This window comes from Elaeis guineensis, chromosome 1, assembly GCF_000442705.2.
Source record: "Elaeis guineensis isolate ETL-2024a chromosome 1, EG11, whole genome shotgun sequence".
Classification (NCBI taxonomy): domain Eukaryota; kingdom Viridiplantae; phylum Streptophyta; class Magnoliopsida; order Arecales; family Arecaceae; genus Elaeis; species Elaeis guineensis.
Window position 1 is genome coordinate 168,718,970 of NC_025993.2, and position 19,629 is coordinate 168,738,598.

At 33.6% G+C, this 19,629-nt stretch overlaps 1 protein-coding gene across 1 annotated transcript; it reads right to left on the reverse strand.

The window, feature by feature from the left end:
* Window positions 1-702: 702 nt before the first annotated feature.
* LOC105060201 (stromal cell-derived factor 2-like protein) lies at window positions 703-13,310 on the reverse strand. Its single transcript, XM_010943810.3, has 6 exons — window positions 12,924-13,310; window positions 12,675-12,815; window positions 9,919-10,059; window positions 1,762-1,811; window positions 1,539-1,668; window positions 703-1,339 (listed from the first exon to the last, which is right to left on the reverse strand). The coding sequence occupies exons 1-6, from the start codon at window positions 13,023-13,025 to the stop codon at window positions 1,256-1,258; spliced, it is 648 nt and encodes a 215-aa protein (XP_010942112.3). The 5' UTR covers window positions 13,026-13,310; the 3' UTR covers window positions 703-1,255.
* Window positions 13,311-19,629: the final 6,319 nt, after the last annotated feature.

Genomic DNA, 19,629 nt, shown 5'->3' on the forward strand with positions numbered 1-19,629 from the left:
TATCTGTAAATACTGGTTGTGCCAATAAGAAATCAATAGGTCGTTGTGAATTTAAAACATTATTTATGCATTCGGGAAAAAAATATTTTAGACCTCCCGCAGCTACACAATCTTTTTTCTGATATTTTAATATGCGGCAAATGGATATATGCTATTTTTTATTTTATTCGGTGCGGTTAATTTAAGTAGATTAAAATATATAGCCAGCCTGCAAATTTACTAACACACGGCCTTTCAAGTCCATAGCTGTCAAATAAAGAATTATTGATGCAAATGCGAAAGAATTTCTTAGTCTTCGGACCTAAAGTCACTTTTCAACTCTTTACAATTGGCAGAATGGTAAGACTATGCATGATAGCAGGAAAAGAAAAGATTGACAAGGGTACATATGTGAAGGTATTTAGGCTACAAATGGAAAATAGAATATTTCAAAGTGATATTGCCAAACTATGGGAAAAACACAAGCAGAGCAATTTCTTTAAATATACATACATACATACATACTCGTTGGATTTACAGAAGAATTGAGATATAAAATTACTGCCACGGATATCTTTTATGAGAACTATCGAGCATCCCATGTCGATTTCACATCAAAGCTAAAAATTAAATGAATATTTAAAGAGTTTAAAAAATAAAAAAGTATCTAACTTTATAATTATGGGAAAATTTTAAGACAAATAAAGTGTAGAGTTGTCAGAGTTAAAGAAAAAAAAAAATCCATTAAACAAAAACTAACGTAAATGAGTTTTTCAAATGCATAGCATACATTAAATGCTAGTTTATATGATTACTCGCACAAAAACAGAAACAACGGAGAACAACTCCAGCCGCTAACCTCAACAACGATGATTAAATTACATTACTTTCAGTGAAAAAGTCAAAGAAACATGCTGAAGACCGGAAGTTCATGGATGATAAAGAACTTTTCATCCAAGAGTAAACCATGTCCGGAACGACCTCGACAATGGAACTAAGACAAGAAAAGCTCGTCTGTAAAGCGTACCATCTCTATAAAAAGCTGAGATCTGATAGTCTAATTTGACAAACTGGCGAAGCTGGACCTCTCACGAGAATTTCCACTACCATTTCTGAAACTGCCACAAAAAAGAAAGAACTCTTGTACGTAAACTTTAAGCAGACGTGCTCCATACAATTCTCAAGACTTAAAATGTCAAAGCTTCCTTAATTAGCATCGGCTCTCAATGAACTGAACATCTTTTTATCCAGCTTCAACTCTAATAAAATCGATCTGTTACTTGCTTCCGCTAACCGGAAGGTATACACCCTCTGCTGCTAACCAGACATTATCAGGACGTTTATCTCGTACACCACAGACCTGCAAGAGTACCAAACCAACGTTATGCAGCAGAAGGGAAGCCAAAATACAAAAAGGTTGCTGACATAAGAGTCTTCAAAATAATCTTCATTTTCCCTTTTGGGTTAAAAATAAATGCAGTTTTTTTAAGTTGGGAAGTTCCTGCATCACCACGCTGTCGGGAGAGAATGGTACGACAACACCAAAATTCTCTTGTTACCTCTTGCTGCCCTCCAGCTATTCGAGTGTACTTCTTGCCATGACTATGCAGGAAACCACCAGTATCAACATGTTGAAGTCTTACTCTCTGGTCTTGCCTCCATGTTTTCCCACTACCCTCAATTTCAAGCCTGAAGAAAAAAGCGGTAAGAGATGGATAAGCATTTAAATATAGTTAAAGAGTCAGATATTAGAAATTCTCTTCATTGATATGCCAGTCTCACCACCAAAAATCACCAGTATCTGACACGTTCTCTCCTCCAAAACAGCTCACCTACAGATGACAGCAAACAAATCATTAGAAATAAAAAATCCAGAACACTTGTATGCAAGATGTTATAAAATAAAATGCAAATTAGGTCAGAAAACTGATAACACTAGACTAATGCAAAATACAAGTTTCTGTTGATATGCCCATCATTTGACATGCCCACAAATGGTACAAATACCAAAAAGATCAAATAATACTGGAATCTATTTATATGTTGACAATTCCATTTCTCTGGTGAAATTGTCTGCTAAATCTTTTGAAACAAGTTTCAACATAGATAGGTGTTTTGGATGCAATAACAACAAAAAACATAGTCTTTTTCTTGGTTTTTAATGCCTATTTGCACTCTGAAAAAGGTCCAGTCCCTAGGAAGCTGTCAATTTCTGTAATTGGGTGCAATAACAACAAAAAACAGGGTCTTCTTCTTGGTTTTTTTATGCCTATTTTCACTCTGAAAAAGGCCCTGCCCCGAGGAAGCTGTCAATTTCTGTACCATGTATAGGTGCACACTGGCTGCACCAATATACCAATCCCTGGCCCTAGTAAGGTGTCAACTTCTATACTACACACCCATGCACGCTAGCTGCATCAATATGCCAACGAAGAAACTTCAGCTCCCACAACATGAGGAATTTGCATTTTGCTGGAGGCTTCAAGAGTTTCCACCTGCCACTGCCCCCATCCTCTTCAGCAAAAATCCTCACAGCCCTCCTCCCCAAATAATAGTTATCATAAACACGAAAAATAATCAAAATCAGAACAACAGGTAAACAGCGGACAGGTCTGATTCTGAAGGGGTGCCATCAAATATCCAACTATGTCCTATATGATGGAGTCCATGTGAGCATCAATTCTCCATGTTCAACAGAGAAGGTAAGAGGACCAAATAGAAAAGTAAATGTGATTTGCATATGCTGGACATTAGCATCATAGAAAGTATGCATATTAGTCTGAGCCACTGAGGGCCCATGCCACCAAACCAGCATGCTAGGCATGCCAGATTAAAATATAAACAAAATTGCCTGATTTCTGGCCTGACTAGTGGTGTGGAGGAAAAAGGAGGTGGAAAAATAAGGTAGTATACCCTCTGTTTCAGGTCAACTAAACCCCCATAACTTGCCGTTCATATCCTAAGCTAATCAAAATGGAGGGTTGGCATTTGTTACAAAGCTTCATAAGAAGGGATTTGCTTGAACTTAAAACTTACAGGGAATTATATGATTTGCAGGGGAAAAATAAGTGATAATCGCTTAACTAAGTTAATACACCACATACCACACAGTTCGAAATTCCAACATGCAACAAGTTACGAAGATTGATAAGAAAAACTAAATTTAACCTCATGTCAACAAAAAAAAAAAAGGAAAAAGAAAAAAAAAAAAAACTGGAGATGGTACAGACTTTATCCACTTATTTTGCACATTATGCAGATATGATAACTAATTTGAGTTCTTGCTGTTGGACGAATCCTTGAAAAGGTTATAAAAAAATTTTTAATCATTCTAGCATAGTAGCATCTAGTAGAAGAAAAAAGTTACAGAGACGAGAAATGAGGGACAAAGCATAAACACTTGGTATCATACATGGCCAAGAGAAACTTGGTTAAATAAATACAAGGGATGGACCAACCCTACAAGAGCAGGATGGCATGGTTTATGTTGTTCACAATTTAAAGCTGCATATGGACTAGCAACAACAGCAGTAAATGAACCAGTTAAATACAACAATTAATGAATACCACTCATCAAAGGCTTCACGAAATTGAAGCAGCACAGAGCAGACCTTTTTTAAGTTGATTGATCCATGCCATAGGTGTCCCGTATATTGACTCCAAAATGGAAGCCAGCCTAAATATACTCTAGTTTGTTCAAGTCTTGGATTCCAAATTCATCATTTGAAGCAAAATTTTCACCTCCAATGCCCCCTCCATCCGTTAATTTTGTTTTCCACCATACATATATAGCTTTGAACAAGTATAATAGCACTCTTTTCAACATGTGCAACCATTTTGTGTTTCACTGTAATTTTTTGCTACAAAAAATCAAATCCAACTTTTATGCTTTTTCTGCCAAAGATGTTCTGTCATCCCAGATTCTCAAAATAAACCATGTTCAAAGGCACAATCTATTCCTTTAATGATCCCAACGCACATCATGTCATCCATATAGTCTTGTATGAATTTCCCTGATTAGTAAAGCAGAATTTTCATTTCTTGTCGAAAATCATTTCACAGGATAACTTTGCGGAATTTTCGTTTCTTGTCAAAAATCATTTCACAGGATAACTTCAAAATTTTCAACAGAACCACAATAACCACAGAGTTCCAAGGACATAAAAAGAGGAAGGATTGCTTGAATTTGCTAGGCGTGAAATGCCTCCAATAAATTGATGATTTTTTCCCTACAGCTCCTTGTTTACAACAAATACAGCCTGAGGTGTCAAAAAGAAAACTTGGGCATCTTGTAGGTAGCATCTTGCTATATGGTAAGAATCTTGGCAAGGTAAGAGGTCTTCCAACTTGCAAGTTTAAGAATCCATCATCTCATTTTCTAAAACTAACTTGTGCTTGCGATTACTTCATAGCCACAGAGAACAAGGCAAACTTACTCCTTGGTTGATCATCAAGGATTTCATTTAACCAAAAAATAACGTTTGAGTCATCATCATTTAACATCGCAGCCCATTAACATTATAGCATGCAGCTCAAAGAATTTTCACACATTAAGATATATCACTTTCCTAAAGTCAAATTATTCTTTGGCATAAAATGGACAAAAGCCATGCAGCGAATAGTTGATCATGGCACAGAGGATATGCCCATCCTAATTCTATATAAAAGTGGTACATGTCACCACTTTAATTCCTGTAACAACCCTAATTAGATTTCTCTCTTAGAGGTTTAAACCATGCTAAACTTCTATAAAAAAGGGATCCTAACATTGCTGGACTCCAGGGAGGAGGAACCAAGGGGGAACTCTCCTTAAATTGGGGTTTCCATTATCTACAGTAAAACATAATATTATCTAGTTTAAGAATATAATATACCAAAAAAAATCTTAAACAATTTCATGAGAATGGTGTATTAACACTTATTCATGCCAAAATCTTTTTAAAATTTATCCTACATCTAAAATATTTAGTAGTAGCCTTGCACATGCACTTTATCAAGTGTTAACAAGGGGTGAGTTGAGCTAAAATTAAGAACTCAAATTCAGAAATGCCAATCATCTGAACCATGGGACAACTCTATCTTGTAATCCCGATTCTGAAATTAGCACGTACCCAACTTAAAATAGATGGGATGAGCTCTGCTGCATGCATATTTTTAAGGGCCTGTTGGACACCAGAATAAACTGTCCATGGAAAAAATACACATACAGCTATTATCTAGGAAGAGTTAGCGGTGGAAGGAAGAGAGTTTTCCCAATCAGCAAAACCTCAGTTCATCCAATTCCGAAAAAATCGAGATACCGAAATCACCTCTTAGAAGGAACCTGGTATCCCTATGTGTTCCAAGGATGGTTTATTCAGGCATCCAAATAGGCCCTAAGTGTCCAGATCTGCTCACAGTAATCTAGTCAACTCTTCCGGCTATCCTTACCTCGAGGTGCTAAAGTTATCCCTTTTTTTACATGAATTCTTATCTAAAATTCTCCACTCAATCACTTGTCATCAGAAGGGCACCAAAAAAAAAAAAAAAGAGAAAGAGAAAGACTTATTTCATTCCATCTTTGCTAAATAGAGATCAGGTTATGTCAATATATTAGTCAGTCACAGCTGCATTCTAGATAGCCTTAATGTAGGTTCATAGGACTAAGTCTTACTCTTCCAGGTATCCTTAAATTGAGGTGCTAAAGTTATCCATTTTTCCATGAATTCTTATCTAAAATTCTCAACTCAATCACCTGTCGTCAGAAGGGTCAAAAAAAAAAAACTTATTCCTTTCCATCCTTGCTAAATAGCAATTAGGTTATGCCAGTATGTTAGTCAGTCGAACCTGCGTTCTAGATATCCCAATTTAGGTTCATAGGACTAAGTCTTAAATTTAAAGTGCTTAGAGTAAACTGAATCAGTTGGAGCTAGGTGATGCAACCCCAATCAAGCAAGAAAGTCAAAAGTTCAAATCTAAAATGGCCCAAACTCATAATGGCACCAAGGCTAAAGATGATGAAGTTAGTAGTCACAAACCGCTAAAACATTTCTCATGATGGCATAGAGAGGGCCAATATCATACTGGTCTGCAGGAGGTGATTCAAGGTGACTGAATCAGTGGCCTAGTGCACCACCCACTGTTCGGGAAACCCAACCAAGATTTTTAAAACTCTGATATCTTGGTTTGCTCGGTGTGTCACTTATTCCGAGATCAACTAAGATATTAGTTTATCTCTGTCAAGAATGGATGTGAGAGATAGTTTGGAGGGACCAAAGTTTTCGGACATTGTGGCCAACATGCAGGAGTTAAGATAAAATCCACAGATATATTATAAATTAAATTAACTTCATATTAAAGCTTAATTCCTATAATTAGATGATTAGTTATTATATACAACTTCTCCATCTCTCGTCTCTTTCCCTTCTTCTTAATCCTTGCTGTCCTCAGTTATCATCATCCAATACCACTGACTAAACCCATGTTCCCACTCCATCTCCCTACTCTTCTTCTTCCATCTCCTGCTTCATTTTTCTCTTGCCCTCATTCTAGGTCCTCTCCCAGTTCAGCAATGGTGGGCAAGTTAATCTATAATCCATGCAAAGCCACCCATTAAAAGAATGCTAGAAATCTTTGTTAGTGTCCTCCACCCTTCCTTTCTGCCCAACCACAGCAGACTCTCCACCCACCAGCACCATTGCCAATGTCATTCCCCATGAATTAATTCATACTCCATAGAAACATGCTGCTCCAACACTGAATGTTCCCAGCAGATCACCACATCACCAAACCTGGTATTTTCTTTTGACACAAACCTCTTCAATTTGATGATCACGGTAGGTCTCAATCTTTCTCAACCCCCATTAAGAAGAAAGAACCCCACGATCCAATGGGATAAGTTATTAATCTCAAGCAATATATGAATATTGCATCAGCCAATAATCAAATTATATCAGATTATATCGGCCAAGATCATATGGGCTGATGTTTTTAAGTGAATTGTATCAGTGAATGGCCACTACAGCTATAACCTGAGATATCAGCCGAGATGAAAACCCTGGCAGTTAAAAAAGCGATGCTGTCTGCAAGTTGAAACATTGTTCAAACACTAAAAGAACTTCTTTGACTAAAAAAAGTCTATCTCAATCACATGGCTACATTTTTTTTTCAAAAAAGAAAAGAAATGATGTGAAATGAAATGGAATTGAAAAAGAAGATGATAAGTCGAACAGTGCTAGAAGAGGCTCTTCATTACCTAGACTCCTAAACTCATTCATTCAAAGTGGGATTCAATGACCCAAGTCAACATTAAATCTGTTACACAGAAAGCATAATATTCTACACTCCATAGTAAATCCTTTGTTGACCAATATATTATTGGGTTTTTTCTGCAAACTACACCTTTTATGTGTTTACTACATACAAAGGCCCCCCCTTATCAATATTAGCCAATCAAGCCAGAAAATGTCATATATATTTACAAGAAAGACCTCTGATTAAGCTGACTCTAACAGAACAGTGACCTGCCATTATTTTTTATTAGGGTAGGAAACTGGAAATTTCTAAGACAAAAAATACCCTACAACGATGTGGCGTTAGGCACCTTATTTCCTCATTCCTCTTCTTCATCCACCCTTTGTTCCTCACAATCATTGGTCATTGTTAATGTCATTGAGTCACCAATAGTGTTATCTGGACACTCACATTCAGCTCCAGAAATCTGTGCTGATACAGATCCAAGTTGGATACATATTGGATACTCAGATAATTATAAAGTTCTTCAGTAGCCACTTTTAAAGATTAGGGAGTTGAACTCTTCCAACAATGAGTGAGTTAAATTCTTCCAGCAATGAGTTTAATCCACTAATTTGATACAATGGGTGAGTAGTTCTTCTTTAAGATTTATTGAGGATATAAGCATTGAAGCAACTTTGCAAAAAGTTATTTTGATAATATCCTTAAGGTAATTTGGAGTGTGAATGAGAAACATGTAAATTGAAAGATCATCACAAACAATATTCTTTTCATATTTTCTTTTAAAGTTTAAGAAGATAACATTCAAAGGTATAAATCTAGAATTTAGTTAAATTTACAAATTATCCTGCATATCCCTCTCTCTTTTTCCTTCTTGCGAAGTCAAACACTTGGATATGTGCTGAATCCGATTCACATATCCATGTGCATCCAACACTAACAGCTAAGGATGATCGTTGCCACCATTGCCAAGAGCAGCAGCCGTAGTTCCTCATATATATTCTTTGTTTTAAGGATTTATTCTATAATTACTTGCTATTTAAAGATCATTGTACTTAAAAGCATTCAAACTTTGTGATAATGGACTATAACAATGATACCATTGTTACCATCAATAGATTGAAAGGTGTGTTCACAACAATATTCGAAACTCTATCCAATGATGGGAAAATGATGAGAGAAGAATGAAAAGAAGGCAAAAAAAAAAGAAAAAAGAAAAACCATTTGGTACCTGACTCTTACCTCAACCGTTGGAAATTTGGTCATTTTCTCACCCTAGTCATCAACCAAAATTAAAATTGCAATAGGATATTCAAAAAAGGTGCTTTGTGCAAGTATATATGAGATTTTCTAGCTTGATTTGTAGATATTGATAAAAAGACTATTTATATGTAATAAACACATGGGTGCAATTTGCCACCAAAAAAAAGAAAACTTATGAACAGAAAAAAATGGAAAAATCTAATAATCTTTTGAGGAATCAAGATGGTCCCAAGATTAATAACAGCTAGTCTTTGTTATCTAATATCTAGTAACTAGCTTTTTAGGTAAAATTCTTAGTATTAGATATTCAAGGTTGGACTACACATAAAGTCAATGCGTTTTCAATGTGCATGTGTACATAATAAGAATATTATTATGAATATTGTAAAAACATGGGCATAGTGCTGCCTATATTACTTATGGTTTCGAAACAAGTAGATTAAAATGAGATAGAAAAACCAGATGAAAAAATCAACCGCAACCTGAACTAGTATCAAAATGTTGTCTAAGTGAAAGAGAATTTTAAGTGAAATAGAACAAAATAAGTATATCCTTATTCCTATCATTCAATTTGCAGTGGAACATAGTAACTAAGCAAGTCTTTTCGGAGCAAGCAGCATTGGTTTGGAAAACAAAATCTTTCCATACGAAGTTACAATTGAAGTTGCATAAAGAATAGGGATGACAATTACCAATGATATTTCATCCTCCACTAATGAGATGTTACAAAGAAAGCTGAAAATGGAAGTTAAATAAGAAACTATTTAGCGTAAGATAGAGATAGCAAAAATATATATCCTATAGAAACTGAAACCTCCACAACTCATGCTACCAGGAAAACAAAAGACAAATTTCTTGCATGATATAAAGAGTTTTTTCCCTGTAGTTTTGCATGGTATTTGCAGAATAAACTAGCTTGTTTGGGGATTCTAAAATGACGCAAGTGATATTTTAAATTTTATTGCTATACACAGAATTTTGCACCAGGTATTACAAGACTTAAATTAAGATGCTTACTTTTGCATAAAAATTGTTACAAATCAAATTTAGGAAGTTGAAATATGCTAACATAATAAAATCAAATCAAATATTAACCAAACTTTTCCAACCAATGATTTCCTTTCATCACAATCATTAGTTAACAGGAGTATATTATACATTCAAAAGCTCTAATTTCTTAGTATTATAAAGTATTGCTTTTTCTATGTATGTAAAATCTCTGGTCTCATAATTTTTGACTGTACAAATATCTTGCAAAGTATGGTTACTGCTTTACCATAACACCCAAAAAAGCAGAGGTTAACTTTGTTCTCTTCGACAGAAACAAAATAATCACATTCTTCACCAATTGAATTAATAAAATGAAACAGACATATAGATCATAATAGATGCATATCACTCAGTACCGTTAGAATACAAAGTAAAATTCAAATCTTTACTAACCTCCAGGTTACCAGATATTGGGGAAGCATGCAAGTGACTATGTAGCCATCTTCGAGTCCTCATATGCTGTAACCTGATAGTAGTACCACTTTGAATGACATCACCTTGTTTGGCAGATGAATCTGGCACGGGCCTTACAATCTGCAAAGTTTAATCATCATTTAAGGAAATAAAGAAAGATATTCATAGAGCAAACGAAGCTAGGCCAAACAAATATCACAACCCATTGAGTGACTAAAGGCCAGCCAAGACAGACATTAAAAAAATTTAGAACATGAGAATTGGTCTCACAAAGACATCACTTCTATGAATGTAAAAACTTTAGCATATACGAAATTAAGAGATAAACAACATGTAAAAATGGTTCCAACCTGCACTTCAAATGTTGCTACAATAGGCTTGCTGGATATTCAGAAAGTCAAACTGTGAAAAGATGTTTCAGAATGGATCATTTTTATTGACATTAGCCTGAGTTTAAAGCCAATACATTATTGTTAGCAGGTGAAGCAAAAACAAAAGAATCATGCAATCCTATTTACATGAGATCATCAATCCAATGTAAACAATTAGTCAATGATAACTCAGGAAGATATGTGGTTGTAATTTTCTTTGATGCAGAGGTTGGAAACAATTGTTATATGATTCTTTTCCTACATTTCATACCAGTGTTCCTATCTACCTTAATGTGATCTATATAACAAATCAGAGACTGTGAATCACATCATGGCTGAATGTCAGTTGGCTTGATGCACCTAGAACATCATATCTGAGGTCTCTACATTTCCACGAACTTCAGTTCCGTAGCAGAGTTGATAGATCTGCTGTCATCGCAGAAAATTAACAAAGAGACAACAAAGAGGGGTTCTCTTATGTTGGGTGGATCCTCAAAATGCCAGATGAATGATTGTCAATCCATGGTGCAGTAAGGCAGCGTTGCTGCTGTTACAGCCATTCAGCTGGCTTATGGGTATCACAAGCCAACAGGGAAGCGACCATCAACACCACTGGCAGTTGTCACATTATCAGATGCTTGGTGCCAGCTGCATAATGAAGGCTGCTTGGGAAGGACTAACGACAGCAGCATATAGACTGAAGGCTAACATGATTTAGGTAGAAAGAGTTCTATGACAACTATTTAACAGATTAGGAACCAAACCTCTGGTGATCAACATCAGAACCCGCCTCTGCGAAATATTTGGGATACTGCTGCCACTTTACAGTGTCTTAGAGTCAACCATACACTAGGGAAGATAAATTAGATAATGGACCTGCAGATTGGATTGTGGGAAGGGGAGTTGAAGGTAGTTTTAACTTTGGCTCGGGTGTGGAAGTTCCACAGCAGCTCTCTAAGACAATCATTGTAGCAGATTCCAATGGGCATAATTTTCTTCAAGGTTGATGCTTTTCTTAATAAATTCTGAGGCTTCTTCTTCCTCTTTACCAAAATAATAAACCAAATTAAGGATAGTTGCAGGAAGCGCATGGTGCCCTATGTCTTTCCATCATTTAAATAAGTTCATAAAAGGTTGAATAAAAGAGAGAATCATTTTCCCCATATGTTTTTCAAACTCTTTTACAGAAAAAACTTCTTTTCAATAACACTTGAGCAGTGGTTAGATTCTTAGAACAAGAGCTAGAAAACAATAATCATATTCATAAAATTCACATTTCCAGCATAAAAATCTCCTCTCACCCAAATTTAATCAGATTTCTAATCCTAGGTATGTTGTTGAAGACAAAGTTGTATCATTTTATCAGTAACCAAAGAATTAAAGATTGTTGCAGTGTACAGAATGTTGTCAAAAATAAAGTTGTATCATTCTATCACTAACCAAAGAATTATAGATTGTTGCAAAAAGCAGTATGTTGCTGAATACAAGGTTGTATCATTCTATCCATACCCAATAATTAAAGATCATTGCAGGAAGCAGGTAGTGCCCTATGTCTTTCCAACATGCAAATACGGTGGTATGAGGTTCCATAATGAGAAAATCTTTGTTTCCCTTACAATTTTCAAACTTTACAGAACAACGTAATAACACTATAACAATTGGGCTAGAAAATAATTATCATTCCCAAAACATTAATGTTTATTGAAAACAAATGTCCTCTTTCCCATATTGATCAGATTTCAAACGCTAAGTATGTCATGAATATAAAGTCATATTTTTCTATTAATTAATAACCACACACATCCTATACTAAAACCGGAGCCGAAATATAAGGTTTAACATTTCTCTTCACTCCAATAGATAAAAGGAAAAGTACTTTAACTTCCTGTAAAGTTTTGGAATCAACAATCAAGACTTGCAACCTCTGTTCACCTTTCAACCATGAACCATCCAAGTTAACCCATTGTAGTTTAGACAACCAAGAACAGTAAATTCTGTATATACTGAGGCACCTTGATGTACACATGCGTGTGGGCTAACCACCTACAGCATCATGTATTGCACCATAAACAAAAGAATATAGCAATGGCTCCTAGATTGACGTGTAGATCCCCTAAGACTAGATATACATGCTCCATAACCTATCAAGAAAAATTAATTCCACAATAGCAAGCTTCCCGGCACGTCACCCTTCTTCTGAGCTCTACCATGGGAAAAATCATAGACTCATCAGAATTCAAAGGTAATATCACAACTCACAGCAAAATCACAGAATGAAATCTACCAGCACACAAACTGATGCTAAATAAAGAAAATTAGATCAAAGGGGAAAACATCAAGAATCAAATTTAACACAATACTCACCCAATAGCTGTTCGAATCGTCAACATTGGGAAAGCCAGTGACTGACTGCTGCCCGCTCCCCGACCCGTAGGGCACTTCGTGTGAATGCAACCGAAACTTCGTCCTCTCGTGCATCAATTTAATAACACTCCCATATGTAATCTGCCCGGTAAAACAACAAAAAAAAAAAAAATCAAGAAATCGGGAACAGAATCTAAAAACCGAACAAGTGATCAAGAATCCAGAGATCTATAGTTGTGGGAAGCGGACCTCGACGCCCTCAGGGGCAGCGGCGGCGGGGAAGACGGAGCCCTCCTCGAGGTCGATGCCGAGGAGGAGGAAGGCGGAGAGGGCGAGGAGGGAGAGGGCCATCACGAGAAGGAGGACCAAAAACCAAGACTGCTGCCAAAAGGGGAAGTCCGGGGGAGGGCGAGGGTGTCTATAAAAAGCTTGGGAGGGCGGAGGAGAGGAGGTGACGGGATTCTTCCTTCGTGAGAGGCCCTGTGTCTGTGGCCCGGGTGGAGCCACGGCGCGCTCCGGCCGGCTCTCCAGAGCGAAGGGCCGGGATGAAATCAATCAGGCCGCCTTCTTTCCCCTTTCGTGTCGGCTTTGATTCTTTGATTTGCTTCGCTTCTTGATCCTTTGCCGTAGCCGCGCTGGAGCTTCCATTCTTTAGTCGGTCCTGGGGCCTCTCTTTGCTGGCTCTTAACGTGCGGCCACGTCCGGGAACGGTTTCCGAGGAATTAGAGAGTGCCGCATGGACTTGTGGCTGACGTGGGCGAATTTCATTGGTGCATTGACTGGAAACGGATTCTCTGTTTGTGTTGGGAGTTTGAGAGGCCTAAGCTGCGTTCCTCTCCTAAGAGTTGTGAACGAGTTACAAAAGTTGGGTAAAATAATTGGTCTACCAATTTTCAGCACGTTGCACACCGATTTGTCGATCATAATAGATCTTGTTTAAAAAAAAATTATGAATAGCAACATAATATCCATCCATATTCTTAATATTAATTGTAAAAGATTTTAATAATATTAATAGAGCCGATCCTGATATTTTTTTAGATCTGAAGCCAAATTAAAAAATAATTTTTTTTATTAAAAATTAATATATTTTAAATATTAATTATTATTAAAAAATTAATCTACATGTATTTTGTAATACAAAATTTTTTATAATTTCTTTGTAATCAATATTTGATAATAATTCTTCCTCAATAAATAGCATAGCTAAATCATTTAATCTTTCTTGTAATTTTAATAATTCTAAGGCAACAGTGACAGATATGATCAATAATATTTTATATGCAATTGATGTATTTAGATAATAATTTATTTCATTAATATAATTAAGTATATCCATAGTAGTATTTTTTTTTTTGGCATAATTACTTTTAGAACTTTTAATTCTGAAAATAAATCAATCCCATCATAATGATTACCATTTGTTAAAATATTTTGAAGATTAAGATAAGATTTTTTTCAAACTTTCTTCATCCAATAAAATTAATATTTTAAAATCAAACAAAAATCTAAAATTATTTTTATATAATTAAAATTATTCAAACCTATATTTCAATAAAAAAATAGCTTAATCTACTAAATATAAAAAATAATTAACTCTAAATGATTCTTCTGATGATTGTTCAATATCTACATTAATATTTTCATCAAATTATTTTTTTTTACTTGATATTTTATACGAAATATAAGATCAATTCTCATCTTATTTACAATTTTCTTAACTGAAATCATGACAGAAATAAAGCCAGTTTCTCTATATCTTTCAAAAAATGAAACTAATTTTTTTAATTGATCAATGGCAATATCTATACGCATATCCTTAGATTGTAAATTTTTACTAACTAAATTAACAGTAAATAGTATATCATACCAAATAATCATTTTCAATAAAAATTTAAAATTTTCAAGCTCGTATGTTGCTAAAGATTTGGTTTCACTTTTTATTTTTGAATCCTCACAAATTTTAACTAATTGATATAAAGCTTCTCTTATTTGTGAAGTTTGAAATCTTATTGCTTTGATGCTCTCAACGTGACTTTCCCAACATATTTGTGATAATGGCTTTAATGTTAAATTAGGTACATTATCAAGTAAAATTTTTCATCTTTTTATAGAATCATCGAATGCATTATATATACATTGTATCACACTAAAAAATATTTTAACTTCACTATAAGATGAAGCCATATCACAAAGTATTAAGTTAAGACTATGACAAGTACACGGTGTATAAAATACTTTAGAATTTACTTCTAATAATCTTTTTTGTACTCTTTGATTTTTTTTCTTTCATATTAGATCCATTGTTGTATTCTTGTCCTTTTATATTATCAATGTTTAAATCAAAAATTTCTATAATAGATTGTAATTCATTAAAAATGCCTAAACCTGATGTATTATTTACTTTTAAAAATTTAAAAAAAAATTCTTATACTGTTATTGGTCTTTTTGAAATATTCACGCATCGTATGATCAAAAATATTTATTTTTGATGACTTGCATTTGAAGTACAATCAAGTATAATTGAATAATATTTTTACTTCTTTAATTATTTTAATTATAAAAATTTTTTATATTAGATGCTAATGTAATTATTAACTCATCTTAAATTTTATGACTAAGGTAATGATATTGAATTTCATTGTTTTGAATACGCCTAAAATGTTCTTGTATAATTGGATCAAAAATAACAATCATTTCAATTAATCATAAAAAATTATTATTACTATTTTGATAAATCTTTTAATTTGTTCTACGAAAAGCTAGAGAACTTTGAGCAAAAAATTTAACAGCAGCTACTACTTTTACTAGTACTTTTTTTTCAATGTTCCTTCACTTTATTAATTTACTCTTGAATATGTTTATCGATTATTTAATTTTTTTTTTAAATCTATTCTGCAAATCAATCCAAGTGATCATATTATGAATGTGATCATTACTAGTTTCATAAGCTTTAAGTCTTTCACTAAGGTATTTCCAATCTTTAAAACCATCACTTACTAATTGACTTCTACTATTATTATCATCATTTGATTTAAATAGCTTACAACAAAAATAAAATAATTTATCTAACTCTTTTGAATATACTAACCATTTTTCGTCATGTTGCTCTCCATCTGATAAAGTTCGATCATAATGTTAAAAAAAAAATCTATTATATTGATCAAGAGAGAACTTTATATTAATATATCTTTTGAGACCATTTTCAATTAGTAAATCTCTATAATTTGTATCAAGACTATCTCATATCCTAAGATCGTAAATGTCAAAAGTATTTGATTCACTTGATTTTTCATTCATTAAATTTTTATCACCACTAATGAGATCATCCATGCTATTAGTATTATTGTTAGTATTATTATCATTATCCAATTCACAAGTAATATTTATATTTTTATTGATAAATTCACGAACAACATTATTTGAATTCTCAACTACATCATTTTTTTTACTTATAATAAATTTATCAAGACCTCCTTTTAATGATTGAGTCATTTGTTCTTATTTTCTTTTTTTCTTAAATTTTTCATGACTCGAAGGATATTTTTTAGGTATCAACTTTATAGATAAAATAATAAATATTAGCTAAAATTAGTAATCAATAAATTTGAAGTTTAAAATAATATAATCTGATTTAAAACTTTTTGATAGAACGATAGAACTTGCTTGAAGACTTTTTTGATAGAATAAATTTTGAGTAAAAGCTACTGTAATTGTAATAAGAATTTAAACCTGAAAAATTAAATATGATAATTAATCAATTACTTTAAGAATAAGATATAGTAAAAAAGAAATAGAAAGTGAAATGAAACCACAAGCTATCCAAAAAAATAAGATAGATATAAAGACCATAATTATATTTATTTAAAAAAATAAATCTTAAGTGTACAAAATTAAATATATTCTATCATGTACAAGAATGCTGATCCATTGATTGAGACTCTCGTATAGACGGACCAAATTTCATATGCCTAAATCAATCAGATCATAATCAACAAATCCATGCAATTATATTGTGTAGACTATTTTTTTTTTTATTATATGGATTGTGGACCATCTTTTTTTTTTCTTTTTCTTTCACGATAAAATAAAGGATTCATCCTCTCTTTTTTTTAATGGAACAGTATGGATCATCTTTTTTCTTTTTTTTTTATTGTGTGGACTGTGGACCATTTTTTTTTTCTTCTTCTTCCATGATAAAACAGAAGATCCTTTTTTTTTTAAAACCGAACAGATGACTCATCCCCTCGTTCCTGAGGCAAGACCGCAAGGGAGATCTTCCTCCCTGGCCAATACCGCCCACAATTAAAGGGACGGTCCTTAACTATTGGATGACGACAACCACAAGCTTCGGTGACTCGTGATGGCCCAACGATGTCGGAAAGATAAAAAAAATAGAAAAATAGGAGAACTTGCTCAACTAAGATTTTAAAAATTTTTCTGACAATAAATCGATAAAAAATCAAGCTTAAAATCCATAGCAAATTGAAGGAGGATTGAAGAGATTTGCTTGACCTTTTGACTAATTTTGATCAGATTTTTGATGCCCAAAGCAAGGAAGAAGCATTGGTGAACAACAGAATATGGAGAAATCAAGAGAGGCATTGTGAGGTGATGAGAAATCAAGGGAGAAATACCGATGCAAAGCGATGAGAGCTGAAAAGTCGTTGCTGGGGCTTGGGAGCCGTTTAGGAGTTAGAACTCGAGATAACGACATTTGATTTATCAAAAAAAAGAAATTGGGGGCCTGGGACGGTCGTCCAGTTCGATCTGCCCCAGGGTCGGCCCTAAACATTAGTTAGTATACATAAATATAACACTTAATACAGATTAAGCATAAATTCAAGAAAGCTAGAAAATAATAATATCATCATAAAGAATATACAGCATAATAGTTTTTGCAGAATGAATAGTGAGATAAAGTATGCAAAGAATATCATTTCAGACCAAAGAAGAAAAGAGACAATTCAAGGGCACCATTTTTATCATTTTATTTAGCACCAAATCCTAGTTGAAAATGAGAAAGATAGGATTGTCTGACCTCTTGTATGTCCCACAAACTTTCTTAATAGTGATATTATTTTTCTCACATCCCAAACCTATAAAGAATAGTTAGAGCAACCAATTAAATCCAACATATTGAAGAACCAAATCGAGACTTAAAAAACTATTTGGTAGTGGTCTATATTGAAAATAAATAATACTCTCAAAGATGGCGAATTATCATCATTAGACAACAAAATTAGTTGGGTGAAAATGTCAGGATTCCCTTATAATATATAGAGTATCTCTTTCAACCTGCATTTATATTTTTGTCCATTCAAATTCCTGATGTCCATCCAAATTTCTGGTCTCTCTTTAAGTGGTATTTTTAAGATGCTTTTCATTTAATACGTTAAGAAAAAAAATTCATGCTTTAAGATTCTTACAATCATAAATAATTTATATATTTATCTATCCAAATTTTTAGTGTCCATCTAAATTTCTGGTTTCAAAAACGGACCAAAGGAGATATTCAGCCAAAAACAGTTAATCGATGAGAAGTCAAAAAATATAATCTTAAAAATGAACAACTAAATGCAAATCACAATATAAATCAACCTGAATTTTATTCAACTCTGCATCACTGAGAGCTCCATCTCTATCATGGTCACAGAGAATGCATATCCATTTCAAAGTGCTTGCACATCGAGGCTTCAATGATTCTGTTTTTTGATCAAAAAATGGGGCAATAAGATGAAGCACTGCCTTCTCAGTATAACAGAAAACCTCAGAAACCTACAGAAAGATAGTATCGATATTCTAATAATCTCAATCCACAGGCTGAGTTATAGAATAAAAAAGAAATGGGACCAAACATAACAAATAAAATTATTCACCAATTATAGTACAAAAATCTAATTTTTAGTAACAAATTCAACTAATATCACACCAAAGGCTTTAAAAAACTTTAGAATCATACAGTCAAGCTCATCAAAGATCCTAATCATCTATATTTTGATACCATAATTTATATAATTGTTCAAACAATGGCCTATGTATACTATATAATACTCTTTGAGTTGCAGCAATCACATAAATTTTCTAAACTCCCACATAATATACATACAAAGTTGTGTTCTAAATTCATTGGCTGAATAAGACATCACATACAATTATCAGAATCGGAATAAAGTTAATTTTTTTTCTCCTAATTGCTGAAAAAAGTTCACATTTTTGTATATCATTCAACTTTAGATTGCACATTTGTTATATTGAATAAAATCCAACTGACCTGCTATGCAGGAGACTGCCATGATAGAATCCCAAGGGAGAACTAGAAGTTGGGGGCCCTAGGAATGGCGTTGGTGGTGCTATGATCCTGCCATGATGGAGTCCCAAAGGGAGAATTGGAAGTTGGAGGTCCATCCATATTCTCAATGTTAATAACAAAATATTTTAAAAACATCAGTTAATGTACATAAATGGGCATTAATTCTATTCATTAAGAATAGAATGTTTACACTCAATGCTTTTAGGTAAAAGAGTTCATATGGCGTGCATAGAGAAAAATTAGCTGCTTACGTAGATAGCTTCATTTGCTAAGCAATCTTCTCTCAGTTCCTATTTTCTAATATATATATTAAATTAGATTCGATCAAATTAGAGCACTCACCAATCAAAGTATCCGGGTCTTCCTATGAGGGGTGAGGTCCTAACTTAGATTGGATAGAGAAGTTTGATAGTAGGCATGCTATTTAGAGGCAAAATTCTATTTGTTTATTTTAAAATCTTCCAACTTGGACTCGAAAAAAAAAATTTGCATCCATCACTCTTCTTATTGGAAAGGAATAGCGAGCACAAGTGGTTTTTTGGCTAAGTCAACTAGAAAACTATATATATATATATATATATATATATATATATATATATATATATATATATATATATATATATATATATATATATATATATA

Coding starts and splice junctions, on each gene's coding strand:
- LOC105060201 (XM_010943810.3), bottom strand. CDS start 13,025: ATGGCCCTCTCCCTCCTCGCCCTCTCCGCCTTCCTCCTCCTCGGCATC. Junction 10,060..12,674: donor ACGATTCGAACAGCTATTGG/GTGAGTATTGTG, acceptor TAAACTTTGCAG/ATTGTAAGGCCCGTGCCAGA. Junction 1,669..1,761: donor GATACTGGTGATTTTTGGTG/GTGAGACTGGCA, acceptor TTTTTTCTTCAG/GCTTGAAATTGAGGGTAGTG.